This window comes from Patagioenas fasciata, chromosome 10 (assembly GCF_037038585.1).
Source record: "Patagioenas fasciata isolate bPatFas1 chromosome 10, bPatFas1.hap1, whole genome shotgun sequence".
In the NCBI taxonomy this organism is placed as follows: Eukaryota; Metazoa; Chordata; class Aves; order Columbiformes; family Columbidae; genus Patagioenas; species Patagioenas fasciata.
Window position 1 is genome coordinate 11,278,314 of NC_092529.1, and position 25,003 is coordinate 11,303,316.

A 25,003-nucleotide genomic window follows, 5' to 3' on the forward strand; every position below is an offset into this window, starting at 1 on the left:
TTATGCTCTTATCCTTAAAAATGGGGCATGGCTAAAATGCATAAGGTATAGTAGTTATTTTTCAGTGTATTGGTAGAGGGTGTTCGCAAATTTACATTTAATACAATAATGTAATTACTACAATAATTTAATTACTGTTGTTTCAAGTTAAGTTTTACAGATGACGGATGTTTATTTTATGAAAGTAACTTTTGTAGCTCTGTAGGTCATGATAGATTTTGTTTTTCTTTAAGGAATTCTTCGTTATGGAAGGAGACAAGCTTTACAATTTATACTTGTAACAGAAATTAAATTTATGTTATTTCCTAATCTCTCTGAAGGAAAGATTTTACAGTTAAACTGATTGATGGATTAAAATTAAATTTGTTAAGATTAAAGTCTTCCTAGGCAGTGTTTTTGACGACATTGGAAATATATATGTTTATTGCTCTGGCTTAGAAAGAATGTGGCTATGAGTTATTTTTATTATTTATTTTTAATGATATAAAGCATGACTCATGTTTGCAAATTGGTGGTATAAAAGTTAGTTATCGTCTGGTTTATTCCCTGTATTAACCAGTGCTCACCTGTGGGCATCACTGTAACTGTCATGCCTGATCTTCTGAAATCCATCAAGTTGGGAGAGCTGGATGCCAGCAACTGTAACTGCCCCCAAACTGACACCTGCCTCAGTTTGTTAATATTTAGAGTTCTACAAGGTAATTGTTGAGGCAGTGCTGGAGGTCCTGTTTGTGTGGCCCTTTTGCAGGAGCAACAAAGGACTGAAGCAACAGCTGAGAGAAGCAACCGCTTTGACCATCTTGCTTGAACTTACTTGCTACTGTGTGTTTGCACAACCTTAATCAGTTACCAGTAAAATAATGGGCAGAAGACTGAACTAATTATGAAGATTTAAAGTGTAATTTATGTGTTTTCATTGAAAATAGGTCTTATTTTAAAAATTCTGACTTTTTTTTTTGTGAGTTGTATATTAGGTAGATAGAGGTAAATATGAAGACATAATATTGTTGTTGTAATGTAACTGTAATGCACTGAGGTTGTATTATTGTACTGCACTCCACTTAATATATAATACGATTATTACTAAAAGATTAGATTATACCATGTCATTAAAGCATTTGCTAAAACATTCTTAACTTTCTATTTGACATCACAGTAGTTGTAGGCAAAGAATCATCAAATACCTGTTTCTTCTGGGTTTCTTTAGGGCGTGTTAGCAATCTCTGAGGTTACAAACATCTGCTACAAATGAATTAGAATTATCGCTGAATGAGGTTGTTGGACATTTGAGTGAGAGTGAAACAACCAGAGAGCGTGATCTGGATTGCTTAGCAAGATAACTCAAGCAAATAACCATGCAAAGGTGTATAACAAGATGTAGGAGTCATGCTTGCAGGAGTAGGGACCATTCTGACAAAGCAGCGATTTTGAAGATATATGAGTATTCCTAATGGACGGGTTGCTTCAAATGAACTCACTGCATGATGCTGAAGTAAAAAGGCTAACATGTGATGTTTGATAAATTACAGTTAGGATTAGTAGGAACTCATTTCGTAAGTGTGAAATACAGATATGTGTGTATTGGTATTTGTGGTGTAGGTGGTACCAGTACTAGACTGTTACAAACTTACATTTTTAGAACTGTTCATGAAATGGTGTTGAAAGATCATGTTACGGGTAAGTTCTGTAAAACGATTACAGCACTTCTTGTTGAATTTCTTAACAGTGTAAAATTGCTGCGCTTTTTTTGATAGGTGTTTATATAGTGCAATTAATGACTGATATCACTACTCTGTAAGAAATTCACTTTTCTAAAGGGCTTTTTAACATACTAAAGAAAGTGAAACAAAAAGCAGTGGTTAAGGCCCAAAAACAGACATTCGCAAGCTGGTGTTAACCTGCCAGGTTTAACAGCAGGAGTGAATGGCCGTTGGGAGCAAGGTACCAAAGGAAGAAGTGTGTGCTCTAGGTTTGCGTAATTTTCAGGCCAACAATGGATAAAATGCTGAAAAATGTGTTTTAGTCAAATAAAAGTTACTGGAGTTGATATAGTCATACAGGATAAAATTGAAAGGATCTGTAATATAATGCAAATGTAACTAGAGGATTTAATGATGTGCTCTTGCTATATTTCTACTAATCTGTAGGAAGAAAATTCTGATCAATTCTTAGTGTGTTGTTGCACATCTACTGAATAAATTACTTATCTGATTTATTTGTATACATAAATTCTCTGTCTTAAAATAATACCAAAGTCCATGGCTTATCCTCCACAGTAAGGATTATTTGTTTTACAGTCTGGCTGTACACACTGATTTTGCTGGTAAAAGGACTATTTAATTTGATTGATAAGCAGTTCTATCAATTGAATCTTAATGTGTTTGAATTAGTATATTGCTTCTATAAATAGTGTATGTTGAAGGAGATTGCTTAATTGGTATTCTTGTTACTTGTACTTTTGAGTGAATTTTAATGAACTCCGATTTACCAAAGGCAGTGTATGCCTCAGCAAGTGTGCCTTAGCCTTTGCCTGAAATAGTTGTAATGTGTTCAAAGCCTATGCTTCATATATTCACTTTATTTTAATGTTATTGCATCATGAATATGCATCAACACGATGTTTTCACATGCAGAGTACTTGCTATTAAAAGTCTTCTATGCTATTCCATGTGATTTTATCTAGATCAGTAAGTACAGTTTCATATGCTTTGGGAATTAAAAATATTGCTGTACCTAGTGAGTCTTTAAAAGAAAGATCCCACATATCTACCTGTATTTTTAAGTTGAAGTGTATACATGAAACTCTTATTTATTTTTTTTTAATATTGTTTGCTTTTTAGTGAGAGGTTTATGGTGAGGTTAAACAAGAACGGAGGCCCCAGGAATCCAGAGAAGATAGATCGAATGTGTGCACTTTTCACAGTACGTGTCTGTTCCCTTTCTTCTTCCCTTACAGTAGTACGATTGTAGATGTCATCACCCTGAGGGGGGGGAAAACAATCCTTTCTTTCCAATATATTGAGTAGAGCAGCAGCTGCTTCTAAGTTTTGTTATAGTTATAACTAAATGTTAACATAAGAAAATGGATGTACTTCTAAATTATTTTTATGGCTAAGTAAGTATTATGAAGTACTTCCTTTCAAGTGTTATTTGTTCCTGCTTATAGTTAGAAATTTGAGTATTTTCATTGCATGTACTATGCTCTTAGGTAACATGGCTGCATTGACCATTTTTTTCAAAATCAGAGGTAGAAAAACAACTACAACAACACACAAGTGCACACGGAAAAACTGAAAATTCTACAAGCAGATTTTTGTCATGGCCCATTCAAGAGCCCTTGTAGCAGCCCCAGGTGCGTGGTGCAGCTGTGGCCTCCCAGGTGGGCAGCACAAGGTTTGTGACAGAGCACCAAGACTGGGATGTGTTGCAGAAGCAGCAGCCAAGCTGAGCTACAGAGAGCTGGTTGTAATAAAGGAAGCTCTGGACTTTTCTAAGTTTCTACAGCAGGTCTGTGCGAATAGCTACTCCTTCCTGACACAAAGCAGATATGACCAACTCCACCAACACTCTTTAACCATCTGTGCCAGAAAGACGAGATAAGTAATATCCATCTGTGGTTCCTACCAGATAATACATCAGTTGGGAGTGAAATAGTGAGCTTAGATTTACTTCCTTTTAATTTTTCAAACTCATCTCTTACTTAACCACCTTCTTGTTTTATAGTTTTGGTTCTGCCAAAATAGCAGCTTCAAAACACTGGCTTTAATGTCCAGTCTTCACTGGTCTTAAGTTCTGTTAAAAATTGCCTCAGAATCATGTGTCAGACCATGATTTTATCTGTCACCACTTCTCTGAAGGAATATGGAAATCTAGAGACACTGAAACTTAACAGCTCATCACAGAATAACTGTAAGAAATTTCAGATCCCAAGTGTGATAAACACCTTCCATCGTGACTCACCTTTAGCTAGTGCACATGCTAGGAGTTCTTTGACAGAAGTGTTTTTACCTTCAGTGAAGAAAAAAGATGGCAGTCAGCTTTGGTATAAGCTTTAGTTCTGGCCGTGAAACCCTCTGAGGTCAAGCGGGGCAAGACACAAAATTAGATGTGGTTCCCAGTACCATTCTCTTTCCGCCTTTAAGAAGACAGCTGAATTTCTCCTTTTAAGGAACAGAGCATATCTGGTCAGGTGTGAGGATGCTCCGTTCAGCCTCCATCTGGATATGAAAGATACAGGTCAGTCCAGAAATAGCACTGACCTTGATGCTGGCATCAGTAGCAGTCCTGGTTTTGGTATAATCAGTGAAGTGCTACCAGCTGATTGAACATCAGCAGAGGTACAGTGTCTTAGTGTTGCCATTGACACTGACATCTCCACTGTTGGAACTCAAAACCAAGTATCTTTCTCTTCTCAGAAAAAGGTGGCCAGGGAGCAAGCTTCAGCACTGGAGTCTGGATCATGCAAAAAGGTTGGGTGTAGGATTAAGAATTCCTTGAATGATTATTCCCAAAAGGCAGCACAGGCTGGTTTGTATCAAGTTTGGCTCATTCAGGCCTCTAAGGTTCTTCGTTCTTAAAAAAGATTTTCACCATCAGACTTCCCTATCTACGCTGATGCCACATGGTTTCAAAAATACAAAAAGAATAATGATATGCTGCAGCCAGGGGCGTAACATAGTTCCAGAAGAGACCAGCTGCATATTATGAATGGGGCAAGTCCCGAGTATTGCAGACATGTGCCACTCTGTAGTATCTATCCTTCTGATCAGAGATTGCTCCCAAGCCACCTTTCCATTTAATTACACAAAAATGCCAAAGCTGCCTCAGTATCAGCTCTCAGAGATACTGTTGTTGTCTGTCACTCACTCTGGTAGAATGTATACTGTACATAACAGGATTATGACGATTGGGAAAACAATCTGTGCAAAAAATCACAGTATTTTTCATCTACATATTCAAAGAATTTTCGCAAGTATATAGTAAAGAAGCAACAAATAATAGTTTTTTGAATAACTAGTTTATCTGCAGTGGTTCTTTCTTACTATAATTTCTGAGTTATTAAATGCTTCCAAAATTAGATAGTTATATGATTTTTAGGTTTGTTCCCAAGTTTGTGTTAGCCTTGCCTTTGAATATGTTTATTTCCTTACCCCCCTGTCACCCCACAGTATTTTTCTGAATTTCTAATCTTTCCCAGAGGCAAGAAGCCCCATATCTCAGATAATTCAAGGTATACCTGTCTTTTCCTGCTTTCTCTGTTGCTTCTAGGGCTTCAGCTGTCTCCTTGTGTAAGATACCCAAATCACTTAGGTTTTGGTTTTAGATGTGCTGTTAAATCATACGAAAGGTGAGAAACTGCTTTCTCTGAAGATTAAAGTTCACTCAAGCCAACCTCAGCATATGCACACTTGAGAGACATTCCTGTGTCTGAATTAAAACCTAACTGCACACTATAAGCTTGCTGTTCTTGTTAAATACCTTACTCTATGTGGCCTGTGAGGCTGACAACTGAATTGGGTAAAGCAGTTCAAATAACTAATTAGTGGCAGTCAGGTATCCTCAGTTGCACTGTTTGGGGTGGTGGAGGTTAGCTTTTTTAACATACAATTAGAGCTTTATGGAAACCAGCACTGGAAAGAACTGACCATTTTTATAGAGTAACTCTTTTTCATACCTAATGTGAGGGGGAAAAAAAGCTAGGGATGAGTCTCTAAAAAGCCATGCAGTTAGAATTACTATGAAATTACTTTGTTTATCAACCAGTATCATTTAAGAAGCTCAGAAGTATGTGAGAAATAACCCCTCTGTGGATGTGATGCTAAAAACACCTTTCTGGAAATCGATTTATTTATATTGCGCACGAAGAAATAATAAACATAGTTTGATCTCTTCTGGGTTTGAAGTCATGTGCATGGATTGTCTGCAAAGAAATTATCTGAAGACCTCCTCACAGGGGCTGGGGTTTGATTGTTTGATCCATGTCATAGTAAGAATTTCTTGCCTGGGAAAAAGCCTCTGCTGTACAAAATGAAACAGAAGGCCATCTGGGCCCACATTTTTTGTCTTTTGACTGTGACACAGTGTATTTTTTGTGAAACCGAAAAGCAGCTGAAGTGTGAACCCATCAATATGTGCATGCCCTACCATTTTCTCATGTTTTGACAGCTGCCCTTTGAAAAAATAGTTCTCTAAATTGATGTTGATTAGAGCTGGTAATCTGATAGTGTAATAAAATTCCCTCTGTCAAATTACAGGTATTTTAAAAAATCTGTTACACTCTGGAGTATTGAGTACTGCCTCCGAGTTTGGTTTGGTGTTTTTCTTTTTGAAATGTATTGTCAGGCACTACTGAGATTAAAACTATGTCAAATCCCTTCTTACCGTGGAACTCCAGTTTCTCCAAGGCATGCAAGATAAAGCCTACCATATGCTACACTGCTGTGTTAGGTGATGGAGGAAGCCTAGAAAGTGTGTTCTCTTATTCGTGCAACAGCAAAATAAGACTTCAAGAGAAAACGCTAAGGAAGATTTATATAGCTTAATTCTCTGGCTTTAGAGAGACATGACCTGCTAGGTGTAGTAAGCATCCCAAACAGCAGATTTGCTGCCCAAGGAAATACAGTACCCCTTTTATATGGGGGAAGAAGATACAGCCATGAATTTAGTACTTGCCTGATGTAATTTAGCAATATAATGCTATTTGGAAGGGGCTGAAACTTCTTCTTAGAATAAATTCTCTTTATGCCTAGTTCTTAGTCACTGTGCCCATATTTTATTGTGCTGTGTGTTACTATAATCTGAAGTTCAGTGTTTATTTGCATTGCCATCATAATCTCAGTTGTTAAGATTTGGTTTCTCAAGTCACAAGTGAAAGAAATTTGCTGTGTGAATTAAAGTTCATATTTTAGGTTCCAGCAAATTATGATTTTTGATTCACTTAATTTGTTCAAACTAGGAATGACAGAACTTAAGTGTCTGCAGTTTAAAATTTCCTCCTTCTTTATATATAAGTTGCATTATTTTCTTTTACAGTGGTTTAATACCACTTAGTTGTGGTTTTTTTTTTTTAAGAAAAATACAATATTTTATCTGAAACTGAGATTTTTCCAGTTGGTTTTTGCATTGTATTTTTTTTTTAAGTATTAGTAGAAGGCCAAGCTACATTTATGTGTAGGCAAATCCACCAGTTTTCTCCCCACACAACTGTACATCTTAGAAGTGACTGTTACCACTGGCATAGATATCTTTATTCAATTGAAAAGGAAGAAAATAAAGTGAAGAAACATGAACACATAGGTATCATCTCAAGTTGTTTTTAAAGTCACGTATAAAGCCCTAGAGCTGTTTTTGAAAAGTTGTATGTTGAAAACACTTTGTACAAACCAACCAAATTGTTTTAGAATGATGTGAGGTGATGTCCATTGCTTCAGTGTAAGGGGAGGAGTGAGGTCAGCAACAGTAACTGAGCTTAGAACCTCCTTTTTGGCTGTTTCTCTTGCACATGCACACACTTCACTCACTCTCCTGTGTTCTTAGGAAGAATACATGAATCATTTTAACTTGCCAGTTCCTCTTCTCTTGAGTAATGACTGGAGTGTTGCCCTCTATATCTGGGGAGAATTTGGGGACTCTGTGACCTGAATCAGTACATGACAAGAAGATGATAGCACATAGGAGAGGGGAGAGAGAGGAAGGGAGACACCGGCTATTGCTGTAGAGCATGAGGAGCCTTTTTGCATCGGTGTCTTAAAACATGAATGAGTATCACAGTGCGTGTTTAAAATCTTGTCTTGGAAGTTAGTAACATAAGGAAAACTTACTGAACAATGCTAATATTTTTAGGAAGAAAGCTTTCTCAGATCTTTCCTCTAATTAAAAAAAGAGAAAGTGGGTCAGGAATATCTTAGAAGTTGATCTCGGTTTATATATATAAGAAAAAAATGCACCATGCCAAGGAAATTGCAATTAAGACAGCTTCAAACATGTGAATCCAAAGTGCCACAATAATAAATTATTGACAAGTGGTCTATGCATATTTTCTTAATTTATTATCATTAATAATAAAGATTTGTCAGGGTCAATAATAGCTTTTGTCTTCATTAGCTTCAGCTTTCCTTTTACTCTTCTGTAAGTTCTTCTTTTCCAATTTTTGGCCTTTCTTCAAGCTGTTCTGTGACATGGCATTTCAGATTTTCGTTCATGTTACAGTTGTTTATGAGGTCTTAAGGTCCTGTGTTTTGCTAAGCAATTACCTTATCTTAAAACTGAGTTTATTCTTAGTTTTTCCAATACCCTATTACTGTTTTGAACACACTAAAACAGGAGCGATCATCTATGCTGCTCGAACTGTTAGAATGTTTTTAGCCAAATGTGGCCCTTTCCAGCTGCCCTGCTCCCCAGATAGTCCCTGGGCATGTTTCAGCAGTTGGAATGGGGCAGAGAGCATTTCCAGTCAGCAGCCGGCACGCAGCCTGTTGGGCTTTGAAGATGTTTATCTGTGAACTACCTGCCCTTGGCTCCCTCATCTCATACAGATAAAGACTATGGGTTCTGTGCCTGCTGGAGATGCTGCCTTCCTGCTTTCATGGTGTAACAAACATCTAACATATGAAAAAAGACTAAAGCTGCACATTCAAAAGCATTTAAAGAAACCATGTCTATCCGTCTCTTGCCTTTCCTCTTCAGACTTTTGCTTGTTCTGAGGAATTGCACCTATCCACACTTAAAAGTTTTATCTGAATTCTGACAGTCATGCTGCAAACATTTTCTGGAGCTCTCATGAAACCAAGACTGCGTGATGGGAAGTAAAAAATCAGGAAAGCAGAAACAAAGGAACAGGGTTAGGGACAGGTCTGGGACCTGCAGTCAGGGGATGTGGTGAAGAAAGCCAGAATGGTTGCAGCTGAGGTAACTCAGGGGTTTAATTTTGCTTTGTAAATTTAATATAGTCTAATAATGCATTTGAGTTAAAGAATTAATGAATGTTTTAAGTGTTTTCTAGAATTTTGATACAACATTGCTAGCCAATGGAGTCAGAATCTTTCATTTCTTTTCCTTCGAAGGATCATTCTGTCCAAATATAATCCTTCTATGCTTTATTTTTCTTACCATAAATTGTAAATAATAATACTTTGTCTTATTTAAAGATACAGGAGCTAAATGAGTGAAGGATAATACTGTGTAGTCCTTATTGTTCATGGGTGTTTTGCAGACACTTATTTTGGAAGTGGAATGTGTTCCTTTCTTAATGTCTATTTTTTCCCAATCTTTTAGGATCTCAGCAGCAAGGACATGAAGAGAGATTTGTACATAGTTGCTCATGTAATTCGAATAGGTACAGTATGATTTATTACTTGACATACACACAGTTAACTATGTTTTTACAATATGCTTAAATGTATGTGTTACATAAGTGGCATTATAATGATTTAATCAGTTAGAAAACTCAATTACAGATCATGCCTGTCTGCTGAGATTAATATTCAGACCATATGTAACTAAGTATTAAAAGGTTACCAGTGATTGTTTAACAGTGATTCTTTTTTTTCCTCAGTCTGAAACAAAATATTTGATTAAACAACACGTGGGGGAGGAGGAAGAAACTAAAAAGGCTTTTTGTTTAGTGTTCCAAAATCTCAACTGAGGTCTTTTTACTGATGGTATATAGCTAGTTTACAGGGCAGGACATCAGCATACCTGGCCATTCACATCTAGTAAATGGGAGGCTGTTAGACAAATTATATATAAAGATCTGGTTTCTGCTGTAGGAGTCTGTAATGCTTCCAAGAACCCACATGCCAGTTTGAGGAGATGCCTATAAAACAGGAGGGCAGGGAAGCTGTCACACATCTTGGGGGTTCTTTCTACGTGCTGCTGCCAAAATGGAGCATTAGCATCAGTACCTGCTGCTGGAAGCCCAGCATAGTCGCAGGCCGACATCCAGCAGCGAACACTTGCTGCTTTTCTGGTTCTCTTGGCCGCTCGCACAAAGCCGTTCAAAGGAGAGATCTGGATGCGGAGTACCTAGACCTGACCCTGCATAAGGAAGAAGGCCCTTCCTTGCAAGTCATTGGAGCAGTTGCCTGTATAGAGTGGGTTTTTCTGGCTATTCATAGGCCAGGCTGGGCTTCCTTGAGATTTGCAGTCGCAAGACTGGAAAGTGTTCAGGATTGAAGCCGAATTTAGAATGTGTCTTACATGGTAGAGTGCAGTGCTCAAAGTAGTTCACGGACAGTTAGATTAATTTTTTTAGCCCAGCAGTGTGTTTCACTGAATTGATTATGACTTCTGCTATGTGAATTCAATTGCTAGAATGCCTTTTAGATGGAAGGTGTTGAATAGGAAAAAAGCTCGAATTAAAAAGGATATAATTAGTTGGTAATATGGAGTTAAATGGTTCTAAATTATCAACATGTGTACGTTCACTGAGAAATTAGCAAGTGAATATTTTGCTTATATTAAATATAAATTATTTCAAGTGTTTAGACATAAAATGTTAACAACAGTAGAAATAATGGTCTGTTCAGTTGTAATATTCTAAACAGCTGAGGAGCGCTCTGTCTCGTGTTTTTCAGGTTTTCACTTAACTGAAAAATGGCTAGGTAGTGTTTGCGGTGAACGGGTGTTTAACCCTATTTCCAGTCTCTTCAATACTGCTATAGTATCCGTTACTGGCCTCAGATATCTTCTGAAGTACAGAAGTTCTAAACAGCTACGTGAGACCGTAGTGCTGTTGTGTTGTCCTGTGAATGACATGCTTGCTAAGTCACAAATGTCTTAGAAGGTTTGGGTTTTCATTATCTGACTTCACTGTGTCATAAAGTGTCAAAGAGTAAGAATTACTCTGTATCCCTTGCGCTGGTGAATGAAGCTTGCAGAAAGATATGCTGTCGTTCAGGCTCAGATTTTTAACTTTGATGCAAGAAGTGCTGGAGAAGTTATTTTGTGTAATATTGCAAGTTAGCTGAGATTATCATAGTGATTTTTCTGGTCTTGGCATTTTTAACTCTATTAAAAGGCTGCTTTAGCAATAGTAAGTTATTCATTAAGCAACTTCTTATCTCAGAACACTCCTTTATGTGCTCCTGGACAAAAATGGTAAATGGCACAATATATAATACGTTCCCTTAAAGCAATTGTTTAAAGTGAAAATTTGTGTAAATACTGGACCATAATGGAAGCACCACAGTGAGTCTCCATGTGGATGCAGAGACATGAGCACAAGCCATATTTGTTGCTCATTCAAGAGGTGATTTGTAGTGAACCCAGCTGGATACAAATATGTGTCTTAGGGCTGCAAGTGAAAGGCAGCCAGACGTGATGCTGTTCCCTGTGCCCTGCAGTGTTCTGGTAGCTAAATGTGGTGATGTGCCTTAATTCAAGTAGCCCAGTGGGTCAGGAAGGTTCCAGTGGATCTCTGGAATTGAAAACCTTTAAGAAGAAAAAATGATGGGAAGTATAGAGAAGGCTGCAAGCTGTAGCTGAAACTTAGTGTGGGTCTGTATATTCAGAGGGCTAATAGAACAAAATCGGGGGAATGGCTCCATGTGAATCTCTAATATTTAAGATTTCTTTTAATTTTAGGTCGCATGTTGCTAAATGATTCAAAAAAAGGCCCCCCTCATTTACACTATCGCCGCCCCTATGGCTGTGCAGTATTGAGCATCATGGATGTACTTCAGTCGATCTCTGAAATAAAAGAAGAGAAGGATTTTGTCCTCAAAGTTTACACGTGAGTAACTCCTAGAAGAAAAAGAATTAGGAAAAACACTTTCTATATGTTGAGGTGTGAAATACTAAAGAAGTATTAGATACCAAGGTGCCATAAACTGCATTTGCTGCTTTATCCTCCTCACAAGGTAAACAAGTGCTGTTGGTGCTGGTTTTTGCTCTTTTATTATTCCAGACAATCACAGAAATTAATGAATATTATCACAGATGTTCCAGGGATATTAAATGCTTCAGAAATTACTGAATATTGTCCAAATCTGTGTGACATGCAAAGCTGCATACCTATGAATATGATTTATTTTAAATCTGCTAAGGTCAAAACCAGAGAAATATGCTGTATTTCACCTGACTAAGGGAATAGTTCCTCATGCCCCACCTCCTGTTCCTTATCATCATGGTGACCAAAAAGAAGTAGAAAACAACTGAAGTCAACAGCATGTGACCAAAAAACTCAAAAGAAGTCAACATTTTTTGAGCAAGAATCTATCTTCACTTACTCCTGATTTTGAACTTTGAACTAACAGATTCTTATTATGAACTGTGGTCTCACAGTTGTAATAAAGAGATCACAGACAAACTGCCTGGAGACTGCAGGAAATATTTAAATCTCTTGCAAGTGAAGATAAACACTGGCAAGATCTGCTTTGCAGATCAGCTGAGATTACAGCTGACATTACTTCGTGGTGCATGGCCACTATTTCGAGTAATAAGATAATTTAGAGGGGTTATAGAACTTCAGTATTCTTTGAGAAGTGCATTTAGCAGCAGAAAATCTGACATTAAAGAGAAACTATAAATAAAAAAATGCCTTTCTATATTCACTGAAAGATTCTTGGGTATCTCTGCGTACATTAGAAATCTCTAAGTCCACAGAAAAGTCTCTCAGAGTGTCAGCTCTTCCATTCTTCTTTCACCAATAGTTATGAAAACTAGCAAAAATGTCAAGTTATAGGGAATGAAATGGTCTCTTCGTCAACAGAATCTGGATAATCTTGGCATTTGTCACCATTCAGTTTCAGCTTAGCTCAAACCACTCATGTTTGGTTATATTGTTTGTGTTAATACTGGCCTTGGAGATGTATGTTAATATATTGCAACTGCAACATTTTGAATGTTTACACAGTAATGCAACATTCTGAGTATCAGATTTCTGGTTTGATGTCCTTTTAATGCATCTTTAGCTTCTTATTTCATTGAAAGATAGGAGAGAAAAAACGTGTAAAATCCTGGACTTCTCCATTTGTCATGCAGCCAGTTAGAGCAATCCAAAGTCCTACTATTACGATAAAAAAAAATCACAGGGTAGAGCACTTACCTTTCCTTCCTCTTAATCTGAAGTGTTTTGATAATTTGGATTCCCTTTGCACCACTCAAAGTACCAGCTGTATCTGCCCAAAAGTTTAAGTGGGTCTATGCCAGCCATCGTTCTTCACCTCTGCTTCCCCGGGCCCTTCGTGTTCAACATCCACGTGCAGCTGTTTCTGCCTTCCCGGAGGGGAAGTAGAGTCCATAACAGAATTAAGCTCTGTAATCAGGTGCTTTTAATTTTTTATCCCTATTATAATTCGCTTGACTTGTTATATGTCTTGTACATCATTATTTTATGCTACTGCTGTTTGGCATGTTCTCTGTAAACCACTGACAAAGATTTTCAGAAGGGAAGATGGATATGTCTAAAGGGCACCAGCTTATCTTTTTGCAGCTTTAATAGCTGTTGATTTTCCACAACAGAAGGTTTTTACAGGTTTATCTGCTTGCATCTTGTCTTTGCACATTTTTACCTTTACCTACCTTTTCTTGCTTTGTAGACTAAAATTGAAATGACAGACTTTTGTCCTTTGTAAGTTTAAAATTCTGTATGAATGCTTGAAGAACACTGGAGTTATTTTCTTACCTGCTGCTCTCATTTTGATTATTGTTACAATGCCTCAGGCCCACCAAAAACAACATAAAGATGAAATAAGTGAGGGAGGTGTGTTTGTATTTTAAAGGAGCAGTGAAAAGTGTTCTTTTTGTAGCTGTCTGGCTAAAGCTACAGCTACCAGGAATGAGACAGTCAGCACAGAGCTAGAAAAGCCTTTTCACAGGGGGAAGCTGGAAAAAATTAGAGAGACTGAAAACCTAACAAAGGCTGAAATGAATACATGGTGTTTCAATGCAGACTTTTGCCTTACCCACAAAAGGAGAATACTTATGAAAAAAATCAATTTAATTCTCCAGTCTTCTCAGCTTTCATTATTATTGTTAAAGATTTATGTCTGCAAATACTTCTTTCTCACAATCTAAATTTCCCTGTTTGTTAATCCTGCAGTCATGTTATAATCTTACTAAGAGGATATAGTACCACAGCTCTAGTTATAAGCTCATTATGTAAAGGCATGAAGGTTAACTTTCATAAATCTTTCTAGTAATAGACATGTAAAATATTTTAAAAGTGAGATGGAAACTAAATTCTCAATCCATTGCTGTTGGTGGGTTTTTTTCTGAGATCACTTGATTTCATATTTTTGTATGAATTTTTATCTTTAATGGAGGTTTTTGCTCATTGCACCTCACTGTGTCAATCTTCCCATTCCCCTAAAAACCTCATGTATTTTTCCTTTTTCAGTTTCTTGTCCTGTTTTCTCTCAATCCTTTGTTCTTCTCAAGCACTCTTATAACTCCTTCCTCTTAATGTGCTGTATTGCTGGGATGCATTTCCCTTTTGATACTCAGTTGTTGCTATTTGCCCAGCTGGACAAGAGTATACATTGCATTTCTGGCCCCATCTGTTTGACAATCAGGGTCTGATGTAGTGCAGCAAATATTCCAAATGGTAAATTTACTGTAGAACCAGCCTGAAAAGGTGATGGATGGCTCAGGAAAACATTCTTATTTAAACTAGAAATATATTTTGTAATATATTTGGTATTTAGACAAGTAGAATGTTAATAAAGTGCTTTACTGACAAGTGTTTTCAGGCCAGCATTTCAGACTTGGGAGAATGTTCTTCTTCTTTGTGCTCGGGAAATGTAAAGTGCAGCTTACATTGGTAGCTGGTACACAACAAGCTTTAAGCTGTCTTCACGGTCCATTGATTATGGGATGATATTGTTCCAGGTTAATTTGCAGGCATAAGTCATTGGAGGCTGAAATATATTTTAACTTGTACTCCAGTGGCTGGTACAGCAACTAAAAAGTTAGAAATTTTCTGTACTCTCAGCTATGAAGATGGAGGATGATACAGAATTTGTCCCATAGGTTCTCTCTGTACTTTAAGGAGAATATTATTTGCAGTACTGTTAAAGAAGTTTAAATGCGCTCAGTCTATTCCGTAACAGTAGGATAAAGGACTCTTAACATCTTGGCATTGTGAAGGCAATTATGATTTTTTCCCTGAGGAGTAAGATGAATATTGGTTGAAGTTCTGAGTCAGGACAGAACACCTCAGTTATTGACAGGGGTTTTGTAGTGTCCATGAATGTCTCAGCATTGTTGTGGTTTGGTTTTGAGAGATTGTTTTGCGGAGTGCAGATGTAGTCAGTTCGCCATACTGTTAAGTTCTGGAAGGTCCCTCCAGTGCTGACCTGTCGCAGTTACTGTGTGGGTATGTGGTCTCTTCTCCCCAGAAGGGTATAGTAGTTACAGAAGGTACAGAGTAGAGCAACTGAAATGCTTAACAGCAGAGAGTGGTTTCTTTATGAGAGAGACTGAGGAGGTGGGAAGCTTCAGTTTGAAGAGGAGAAAAGTGGTGATGGAAAGGGATACGACCAAGATTTGTGAAATCATGATGGAGGGTAAACTGTTGTTCATAGAATATAACAGTGCAAGAATCAGGGATGCTCAGTGAAATTGGTAGATGATATTTTAAAAAATGGAAGAAAGTACTTGCTTTGGAAACCGGGTAGTGATCTTCTGAGTTTTATTGCAACAGGTTGTTGTGAAGACAGGCAGCAGTAGCAGGTCCAAAGGGGTTCAGACAAGTTTATGGACAACAGGTCCATGAACAGAGGCTCAGTCAGGGATTTAACATGCCCACTCCAGCCACCTCAGGGCGGGGAACATGGGCCTGGCTGCTCACGTACCCTGCCCAAGTGGTATCTCCTATTGCCAATGGGGGAAACCTTTTTTTTAATGTTCCAACATCCTTAAAAATCAGCTGACATGTCTGACACCTAAACCTGCTGCAGTGGGAGGAGGAATGTTGAGATAGGTGGAGATAATTCCAATCTAATGGCACTGGATAACCTAGGAGTACAGCCTGATCAGCATTTTAATTAAATGAATGCTTTTGGATAGCAGGCTGGGAGGAAGTCAGTATTTTTTCTGCATTTTTTCCCAAAATTGAGTACAGCGTTCTAGATCCAGACTAATAACTGCCAAATAATGTATTTTCCCAACTGACAGTAGAAACATAAGCAAATACTAGTTAAATATGGTATTTTGTGTAAACAGTATTTACAAGATATAGTCCTGAATATATCTTATCACTGGAGAAAGTTTTCTCTAACAGCTAAGGACTGTCTTTGCTTTGTGAAAAGGTTTGAGAAGTTTACTAAACATATAGCATGGGTTACTTTTGGGTTGAGTAAGGTTTTTGGGTCATTAAGTGGTGGCCTTGGTAAGATGTACATCCAGCTGGTTTGAATGTGGTTGTCTGGCTGAGCGTTGTTTGAACAAAATTATAATCCACACACTAAGTTGGGTGTTATTGAAACTGATTTAACAACTGAATTTTTCCTGGTGAGAAAATATTGAGTGGAGTGGAATTTCTCTTGTTCATACAAACTTTCATGTTATCTCTACAGCAAAGTTGATTTTCCTGTCCTCAGGTGGCTCAGCAGAAAGCTTTTAACTTGGATTGGTGTTCTTTTGTTTTAGGTGTAACAACGAAAATGAATGGTGCCAGATCCATGAAAATATTATTCGCAAGTCCAGCACCAAATACACAGCACCCAGCTCAAACTATGGTAAATATTTACTTGTAGATTTTTGTCGTAATTAACAGCTGGAGATTTCCTTTATGAAACTGCTAATTATTTATAGCAGAGAAATTCAGTGAGATGCGAGATTATCCATAGTTGAATTTGTCTACTTGTGATGATTTAAAAGTTTAGCTAAAATTCATTCACGTTCAGTTTGCAGGAGAAAATCTGTATTGGGTCTGCCAATTTAACCAGGAATTAAAAGAAGAAAGCACCTGATATCTTTCCTTCTCAGATATGACTGACAATAACATTAGTTCAGCATGCCAGATTTCCTTCATCGTTGTATCGGTAGCGTTGATTTATCTCAAAAGAGCTCAGCAGTGTGGAGAGCCAGTGGCCTGCTGTAGCAGTAGCTTCTCTGGGCATCTTCATTTCTGGCTGTTAGCATCCCTGCGTGTCCGTGCTGGGGAACGGCCAGCCCATGGGAGGATACAACAGCAGCAATTGGCCCTGGCTGAAATCCTGTAAAAGTTGGGGTTTTTTTGACACTGACTTCGCTCCAGAGGAAGTAAAGAATTTACATTTTTTTCATCAGAACTTCCCTGAGTAAAACCGTCTTCCCGTTCATCCTGTGTGCCCTTAGGAATTCCAGGTATAACACATATCCAGGGCTTGCTCTCCTGAGGATACCAGGCATACTTGTCAACAGAAGCAAAGCCAGAGGTTACATTTGTCTGACATATTTGTCTGACTGTTCAGAAAATTCTGTCCAGAAAATACCTACAAATTAATTATCAAGAAGACTCTCTGTGGTAGTTTCAGCACTAAATGTTTTGTTACATAGTTGAGGAGACTAACTGGTTTTGCAGAATTTTTGCCATCTTTTAAATGCATTTTTATTTTGTTAATGATAGATATGAAAAGTAAATCTTCTTTGTTTTTTAGGAGTTGGACTCAGTGATCCTGTGGGTCACTTCCAACTCAGGACATTCTATGATTCTGTTATTCTAATTCAGAGATATCATTGCTGTTCCATTCCAAATGACCCAGCTGATAAGGTACAGTTCTGCTTAGTTACAGCTAGTTTTGTGTGATTACTGAGTGTAGGACTCATCGGCACACTGGTGTCCGAATACTGGAAATGTCTTAATTTCACTTGTTTGCATGTTGAGATATTGTAGCAGGATATGCAGTTCACACTCCTATAGAAGATTTTAAACATAACAATAAACAAATGACGGTTTTCAGATTTGGAATTTTATTATGTACAAAGCTGGTCTCCTGCCCTGCAGTTCCTCCTCTTAAGGTCATCCACCACTCATCATTAAGACATTTTCCTGAATTGTTTATAACTTTAAAAACTCAGACTGTTCGCATTTATTTCCAATGCCATGCGTCTGTCTAAAACTTTTTTTTTCTTTTTTACTGTATTTTTTTTTTTTTTAAGCATGAGCTTTTTTGAAGAGCAGAAGGAAAGCCTTTGGGTTTTTAAAATAATTATTCAAAACATTTCATTAAGATCCAGTGCACCTCTGAATAGGAGGTAGAAACTTGGCAGAGGCATTGTCCTGGTGGGAGGACAGTATTGCGAGCTGACATGATTTAAGCATAAGTTATACAATTTGGGCCTCTCAGAACCTTCTCATACAGTGAGAAAATGCTCAAACCATAAATGTGATTTTTCCCTCTGGTTGTTTCTCTCCCACCTTCCCAGCTCTTGTGTAAAATTAGTCCTTTGGATCTGCTGCAGGGAGTAGAAAACAACTAGGAGGATAGGCAGGGGAGGAAAGAGGAGTCAAGAGTAGATTTACTTTTTGATTTGCTCTCTTGGGAAGAGGATGAAGCTATAGGCAGATGTTTCTTGGGAATATGTGGCAGGGTATCATGTAAATATATAGAATACCATGCCAGAAAATTATATATTCTGTTGTCTCTAATGACTGATATTTATAGATAATAGATGAATTCGAATGCTATTTGTGAAGTACTGGGGGTTGTTGGTCTAGGAGGTCTGAACTTCAAATTTGCTCCAGCCGTTTATGCTGGGATTTTTTGAATTGATTTTCATTTGTTTGTTTTTAATAGCAAAAGAGGATACAAAATGAACAAGTTTTTCTGTAAGTGGCAAAAATAGTCAAGACTGATTTCTAATGAGCTTGTCTCCTATGTTGTGTTAAACCTTCTGTAGCACACACACACACAGATATACAGTTGTACATGATATTCAAAGGGTTTGAATATTTTCCATGGCTACAAAGCCTCTGTTTTCCCTGCAGTGCTTTTCCGCACTCTTCTGCCTACTTAGCTGGACAGTTGCAAGTCCATGTTTTGGCAGCTTTTGAGTACAGCCATGCTGATTGTCCAGCTGGCTCGTTGGCCATCCTTTTCCTTCCGTTTTAAGGCTTTATGCTCTTTTTCATCTCAGCTCCCAGTATTCATAAAACTTATACAATCTTCATGTTATCTAGATATCTACTTATTTGCCAAATCTGGCTGAAGCCAAACAACAGGCTTGAAAATTATTTTAAGGGAAGAGAGCAGAAACTGGGCAGCACATGATATTACTGGATTGACACCCTTGGTAACTTGTTTAATGAAATGGCAACTAAATAGTGTTCACAAAGCTGATATATTAAGATCAGGAAATAGCAGAACTTCAGGTCACTTGTGCAAGAATGTGTATACAAGACAGCGTTTGTATTCCTATGTGTTGTTCCAGTGAGTGAACAGAGAGGATAGAAACAACTACTGACTGACATTCATTAAATGAGATAAAGAAGGTGGAAAATTACTATGTGAATGTAATTCACATTGATAGGTGAGGCTGGTAATGCACACTCAGCAGATGAGACTAAGCTTGCATGGTTGAGCTTCATCCTGGCTTTTTCTGCTATCGGAATATTTGAATTTGTAACTTTCCCTTACATTAGCCTAATTTTAGGGGTATAGTATGCTGTAAATTAAAAGCAACTAGAGAAGGCAATTGGATTGAGATTAATCATGTAGTTATTCCTGGTCAAGCTGTTCAGTTGATACACTGAACAGTGGGTCACAATGGAAGAGCTGATTCCCGAAGTCTGAGCATTCTTGAAATATGTTGAGGTGGTGAAGGGAGTTTTGTTAAAATCAACATTCCTGTATGAAGTAACTAAAGAAACAAGTGGAACAGATATGCTTTGAAGTTGTTTTTTTTTTTTTTCAATGGTATTAAGTGGGATTGAAGGCACTTTAGAGATGTTCTATGACATTGTACAATGTGTTAGTACAGCTAGAGATGGCATTGCTCATACACGTGTTGTACCTTGTTGTATGTGAATAGAAGAACTAACGCTAAGTATTTCACTTTAACTTGTGGCATCTCTGTGAAATTAACTATTCTGATTTTTAAAAAATAGTATTTTAATATAATGTTATATTCTTAACTGGTCCCTTAAAGCAGTTTTGTTTCTTCCATTTCAGTTTTAAGTTACTCGAAGGGAGAAAAGAACACTGTATTTATATATTTGTATTAAATTAGCTGTGAAGCAAAGCATTATTTTACCTGCATGCCTTGTATATACAGATATCTAACTCTTAGGTCTCAGAAAATGAACAACTTTGTTTTCTTTCCAGGACTTATAATATCTCTTCAGCTTCTTCGTGGTGACATGGAGCAGATTCGAAGGGAAAACCCCCTGATCTTTAACAGAGGCGTTTCTGTTACCAGGAAGCTGGGTTTTCCTGATGTTATAATGCCAGGTAGACGTAACAGCTCTGGTCTTAAAATATTGGTCGTTTTTTTCTTGTACTCTTACAGACATGCATCACTGGGGTGGGTGCTTTACTTGAAGATTCATAATAGAAGAATTGCCTTATTTATCAGTAAATTCCAGATTCAGGGAGGCATGCTAAAACATTTTAATCAACAAACATGACAGTAATAGAAGGTGTTAAATTCACATGTATAGAAGGCGATCTGGAAAGGTTGCTTTGATATGTCCCCACCTCCCCCACCAATTTGATGTCCCTCATGTATGCTAAGCATAGAGATGTTTCTTTTAAAATGCATGAAGCTTCTTCCCAGTAATCCAAAGGCTGGAAAAAGAGTTTCAGTTTGCCACGTTGATTTTTGTAATGGTTGATAATACATGAGGCTGCTAATCTGGTCTGATTTTCCAGCTGGCCTTGCAAAGCACCTGGTCCGTGCACCAGCTGTCTCAGCTGAGGTGTTGCTATACTTGGTTTGCTCCTTACTTCTGGAGCAGCAGCTTGAGATGCTTCATGTTTTGGCACAGGCTGAGGTAGCCCCAGCATAGCCGAGAGTTCATGGAGGGAGGAACCGGAACCTCGCCAGTCATGCCGCCAATAGATGGCATTATGCTGTCTTGATTTTTACAGGGTAGTAAGAAATGGGCTTGCTAATTATGTTGCATGTATCGCATTTGAAATACTGCCTCATTGCTATGCATTATAACCAAGACCAAGGATGAATTTGCAGATATAGGACATTTTATGAAAGCATAATGGGAAAAGTATCAGATTTTATTACTCAAAAGACTGCAGTGACACATCAGTACCAAAAGTAGTTGTTGTAACCTCATTATGGAGGCTCTTCAGAAGGCATAATAAAAATAGGGAGTAGGTGGAAAAAAATCCAGAAACTAAAGTAAAAGGATTTTCAACAGTGTATGTTTTATTTACCAATGGATTTGAAAACAACAGTAACACGGTCGCAGAGGATGTGAGCTTTAAAGCCAATTATAAGTTTTAGTTTTTAGTGATGTTATAGCAGTTCCAGTTGTAACCCAAAGCGATCAGAGAAAAGATTAAATATTACATGTTGATATACAGACACAGCTGCTGCAAGGTGATCTGCTGTAATTGAGATCACAGCTGGATTTGTCGACTAGAATAGCCAGATCACAGCTAGAAAGCTCAACATCAAAAATAACATTTACATACTTGTAAAAGTGAACTGATTCTCCTGCAAGAATCACTTTATTCTCCATTTCTACATATAGAGCTGTCCCTCAGTTGCTTCAGAATGCTGAATTTTGGCAAGCTTAAGGGATAGCTTTATGGCATTAGTGTTCCCCTAAGTATTTTTTCATTTCTTGGGCTCTCACCTCTTTCTGCATGGTGGGCCTGTCCATGCGAAAAGTACTCCTACCCAAACCATGAAACATTCTCTGTTCATTGCAGCTAATTCAGATTTCCAAATTTTGTCTCTAATTAAGAACTCTAGTGAAAACACTGCTTCAGTGCAAAAGACATCCACCAAATCTTGAGTACATTTCTATGATATCTGTGATATCATCCAAGCCTGGATAGCTTGTACAATTAGGTAAATCAAAACCAGATTCCACAGCATATGTTTGAGCACTCCCATTGTAAGGCTTACTGTCCGCGTACAGTTTTGATCTTCCCAGCTCTAGTCAGCCCGTCAATTTTTCAGATGGTGTTCTTCAAAGTACCACAGGTGCTTGCTAATCTCATTTTAGTGAGAACCACAATTCTTGTTGCAGAAAACACAGGGATTTTAAGATTAAAATCTGTTTGGAATTTGACTTGTATATATATAGGTCTTCTTAAAACACTGATTGATACAAATGTGTGAAAGGACAACCATTCTGCTGTGAAGTGCTTACTGCCTCTCTGTAGGTCCTGCACACCCAGGACTTCTTGATTCAAAGTGGGCTACAAGAGATCTGCATATATGGAGTTTAGATGTAACACTTTAGGCATTTGTATTAAAAAAAAAAAAAAAAGAAAAGAGGCTCACATTTGTGGAGAAAGGCAGTTTGTAAATGCCCTTAAACACCAGGTAAGACAAGAAAGGCATCCATGGAAATTTGAATAGACTATTGTTGTAATGATAAATTAGGACATTGCAGAGTAGGGATGGGAAGAGAGAGGTGGCCATGAATGCTACTCTTATAAAAAATTGTCATTATCCTGGAAATGAAATCTCTGGAAAAATTATGAGATTAAAACATAATCTAACTTCAGTGATACAGTGAACAGTGTTCATTCTAATTACCAGGGTTTTTTTTAAATAAAAATGTGTTTGACATAATTCAGGTGACAGTAGATATTTGCCTGTTGTTTGCTTTTGAAACAATAGATTAAACTGGCGTTTCAGTTTACCTCATGTCCAGGGTAGAACGTTTGATAGAGTAAGTTATCTGCCAAGTGGATTAGTCCAGCTGCATGAACAAGGAATGCCTAGCAATTTACTTGATGCTTATGTTATTACAGCCAGAATCAAACGTTCTTTCTTAGCTTTACTAGGATTGTCTAGAGTTAGAAAATACTTAATTTGGGGGTAGAAAAAGCAAACAAGCAAAACAACACAAAACCAAACAAAACAACAACCAGAAACCACCAATCCTGTCATGCACGTTAGCAGTTCTCAGCCGTGTCTGCTGCTTTAATTGTCTTTGTCAAACTCCCTTTTCCTTGCTTTGTTTCAGAACTGTTTCCTTCTCATTAAAGACAGGGTTTCCTCTTTCAGAAAAGTGCGCACAAAGTTCATGACATGTATTTTGCAAGTGGATGCAGATTTTTCAAGGCAGTGTGATTTTAGATTTTTTTTATGAATAAAATAATGAAAGCTACATCACCTAGTATTGTTAAATTCTGCAGTGATCATTCACTGCATCTGAACCAAGAAATCTATTTTTTTAAAAAATGAATAGCTCTGGTATTTCAAGTGTATCTTCTTGGTCATAAATTTTAACATCTTCATTTTCCTTTTTAATAGGAAATACTTACATATGTACACAGCCATTAAAATTGTGTAGCTGTGTCTTATCACAGTTTTCCTGTCCCATTTTGTTTTCTAAACAGTAGCATTAGTTCTTATATCAAACCCCCTTTTCCTTCACTCGGATATGAGCTGGTTATCACTGAGAAATAAAGTGAAGCTAACCTTTATATGCTTATATCTTGCATGGTTATGCAGAACAAGATTGATATCTTACAAAATAACTACGCCTGTCTTCATTTCTAAGGATAAAATATTCTTTGTTTCCTACTGTGTTGTGATCTGAGAAGAACCTAAAAGACTTTAATTATCTTTTTGTCCGCATCAGAAGGGATTAAGTCAAACCAGCCTCATGAAGAGGTGTGGTGGGGTTTTGTTCATTTGTGGGTTTTTGGTTTTTTTCTTTCTTTTCTAAATTGCTGCTGGGTTTAAGACCGTCCATCTGATCCTGACAATTTTACCTTTCCCCAGAGATAAAAGCAATGAGGCATGTGGTGCTTGCCTTTTGGATTGCAACTTTATTTGTGTACAGAACTTGCTGATCAGAAATGTCTTGCATAGGCATGGCGTTTGTCAGTTCCCCAAAGGACATCCCTTCCCTTCCCCATGTGCTGATAAGTATTCTGTCTTTTACTTTGATCCTCTGATGAAAAGTGCATGCTTCATCGTCGACTTGTCAGTGATGTTTCTTTCTCTTTTTTTTTTTCTCTCTCCTTGTCTTAATTTCCTGGCTTCTCTCCCTTTCCTTTCCCTTTATTCTCTCTCTTTCTGATACAGAGATGAAGATAGTTGGGTGTAAGTTTCTGCTTTTCTGTGTAATGTCTGCTTATTGCTTGCTTTTTCCCATTTTCATATCTTTCATGGAATGCTGGGGATTGGTAAAGATAGCAAATCATGACATCACAGGGGAAAATTGGTGACAGAGATGTAGACTTTGTCTTATCAGTCTCTCTTCGTGCCACAGTGTTTCAGACATATTTGGTAGCTATGACAGATGAATCAATAGCAAAGGTAAGAAACATCTCAGCATCTGTTCTGTCAGTGAGCACAAACTCATGGCAAAAATACATTAAGAAACAGACATGGCAAAATCCATCAGCTATTATCAGAATATTCATAGCAAGAGAGTCAACAAGACTAAAAGACGTAATTATGTAACAACTATCCCCCAAAACCATTTACAAGGAGAATAAGAAATATTTTTGTCATAAATAAACTTGTAGAAACAGAAAGTTAAAATCCTAAGCTGGAGGAGATAAGAAAAAAAAAAATATTAAAAATCACCCACTGCTACTAAAAGGAAACAGTTTCAAGGAAATTACTGAATTATAAAAGAGTGTTGTATAACTTCTTCTGTGTACTAGAAGTCAAACAATGGATAGCAAATAATCTAGTAAGTATTGTTTGTTCCTTTTCCTGGAAACGATTGTTCTGCTCACCAAAAGCTAAACACAGAGTTAAACTTGCATAATGTTCTCTTTAGAGAAAGAAAGGGAAAAAAAAAAAAGATAATTGAATTTGCTCTGCAGGCAATAGATAAAAGCTTTGTTTCTGCTTGCTGCTGTAATATTACTCCCAGTAATGTTAATTGTTACGTACTGTAACTATTTCAAGAATATAA

General features: G+C 37.4%; 1 protein-coding gene across 19 annotated transcripts in view; it reads left to right on the forward strand.

Moving 5' to 3' along the window:
• Nucleotides 1-25,003, forward strand: part of DOCK3 (dedicator of cytokinesis 3) — a 193,368-nt gene that overhangs the window by 90,304 nt on the left and 78,061 nt on the right. For 17 of the 19 annotated variants that reach the window (XM_071813127.1, XM_071813128.1, XM_071813134.1 and 14 more), the window contains exons 10-14: nt 2,841-2,922; nt 9,274-9,334; nt 11,584-11,731; nt 16,591-16,679; nt 20,250-20,375. In XM_071813127.1, coding sequence (XP_071669228.1) covers nt 2,841-2,922; nt 9,274-9,334; nt 11,584-11,731; nt 16,591-16,679; nt 20,250-20,375 — 506 coding nt within the window. Of the gene's footprint in view, nt 1-2,840; nt 2,923-9,273; nt 9,335-11,583; nt 11,732-16,590; nt 16,680-20,249; nt 20,376-23,954; nt 24,178-25,003 lie in introns of those variants that run through there. The other 2 variants (XM_071813141.1, XM_071813142.1) reach the window with 2 other exon arrangements.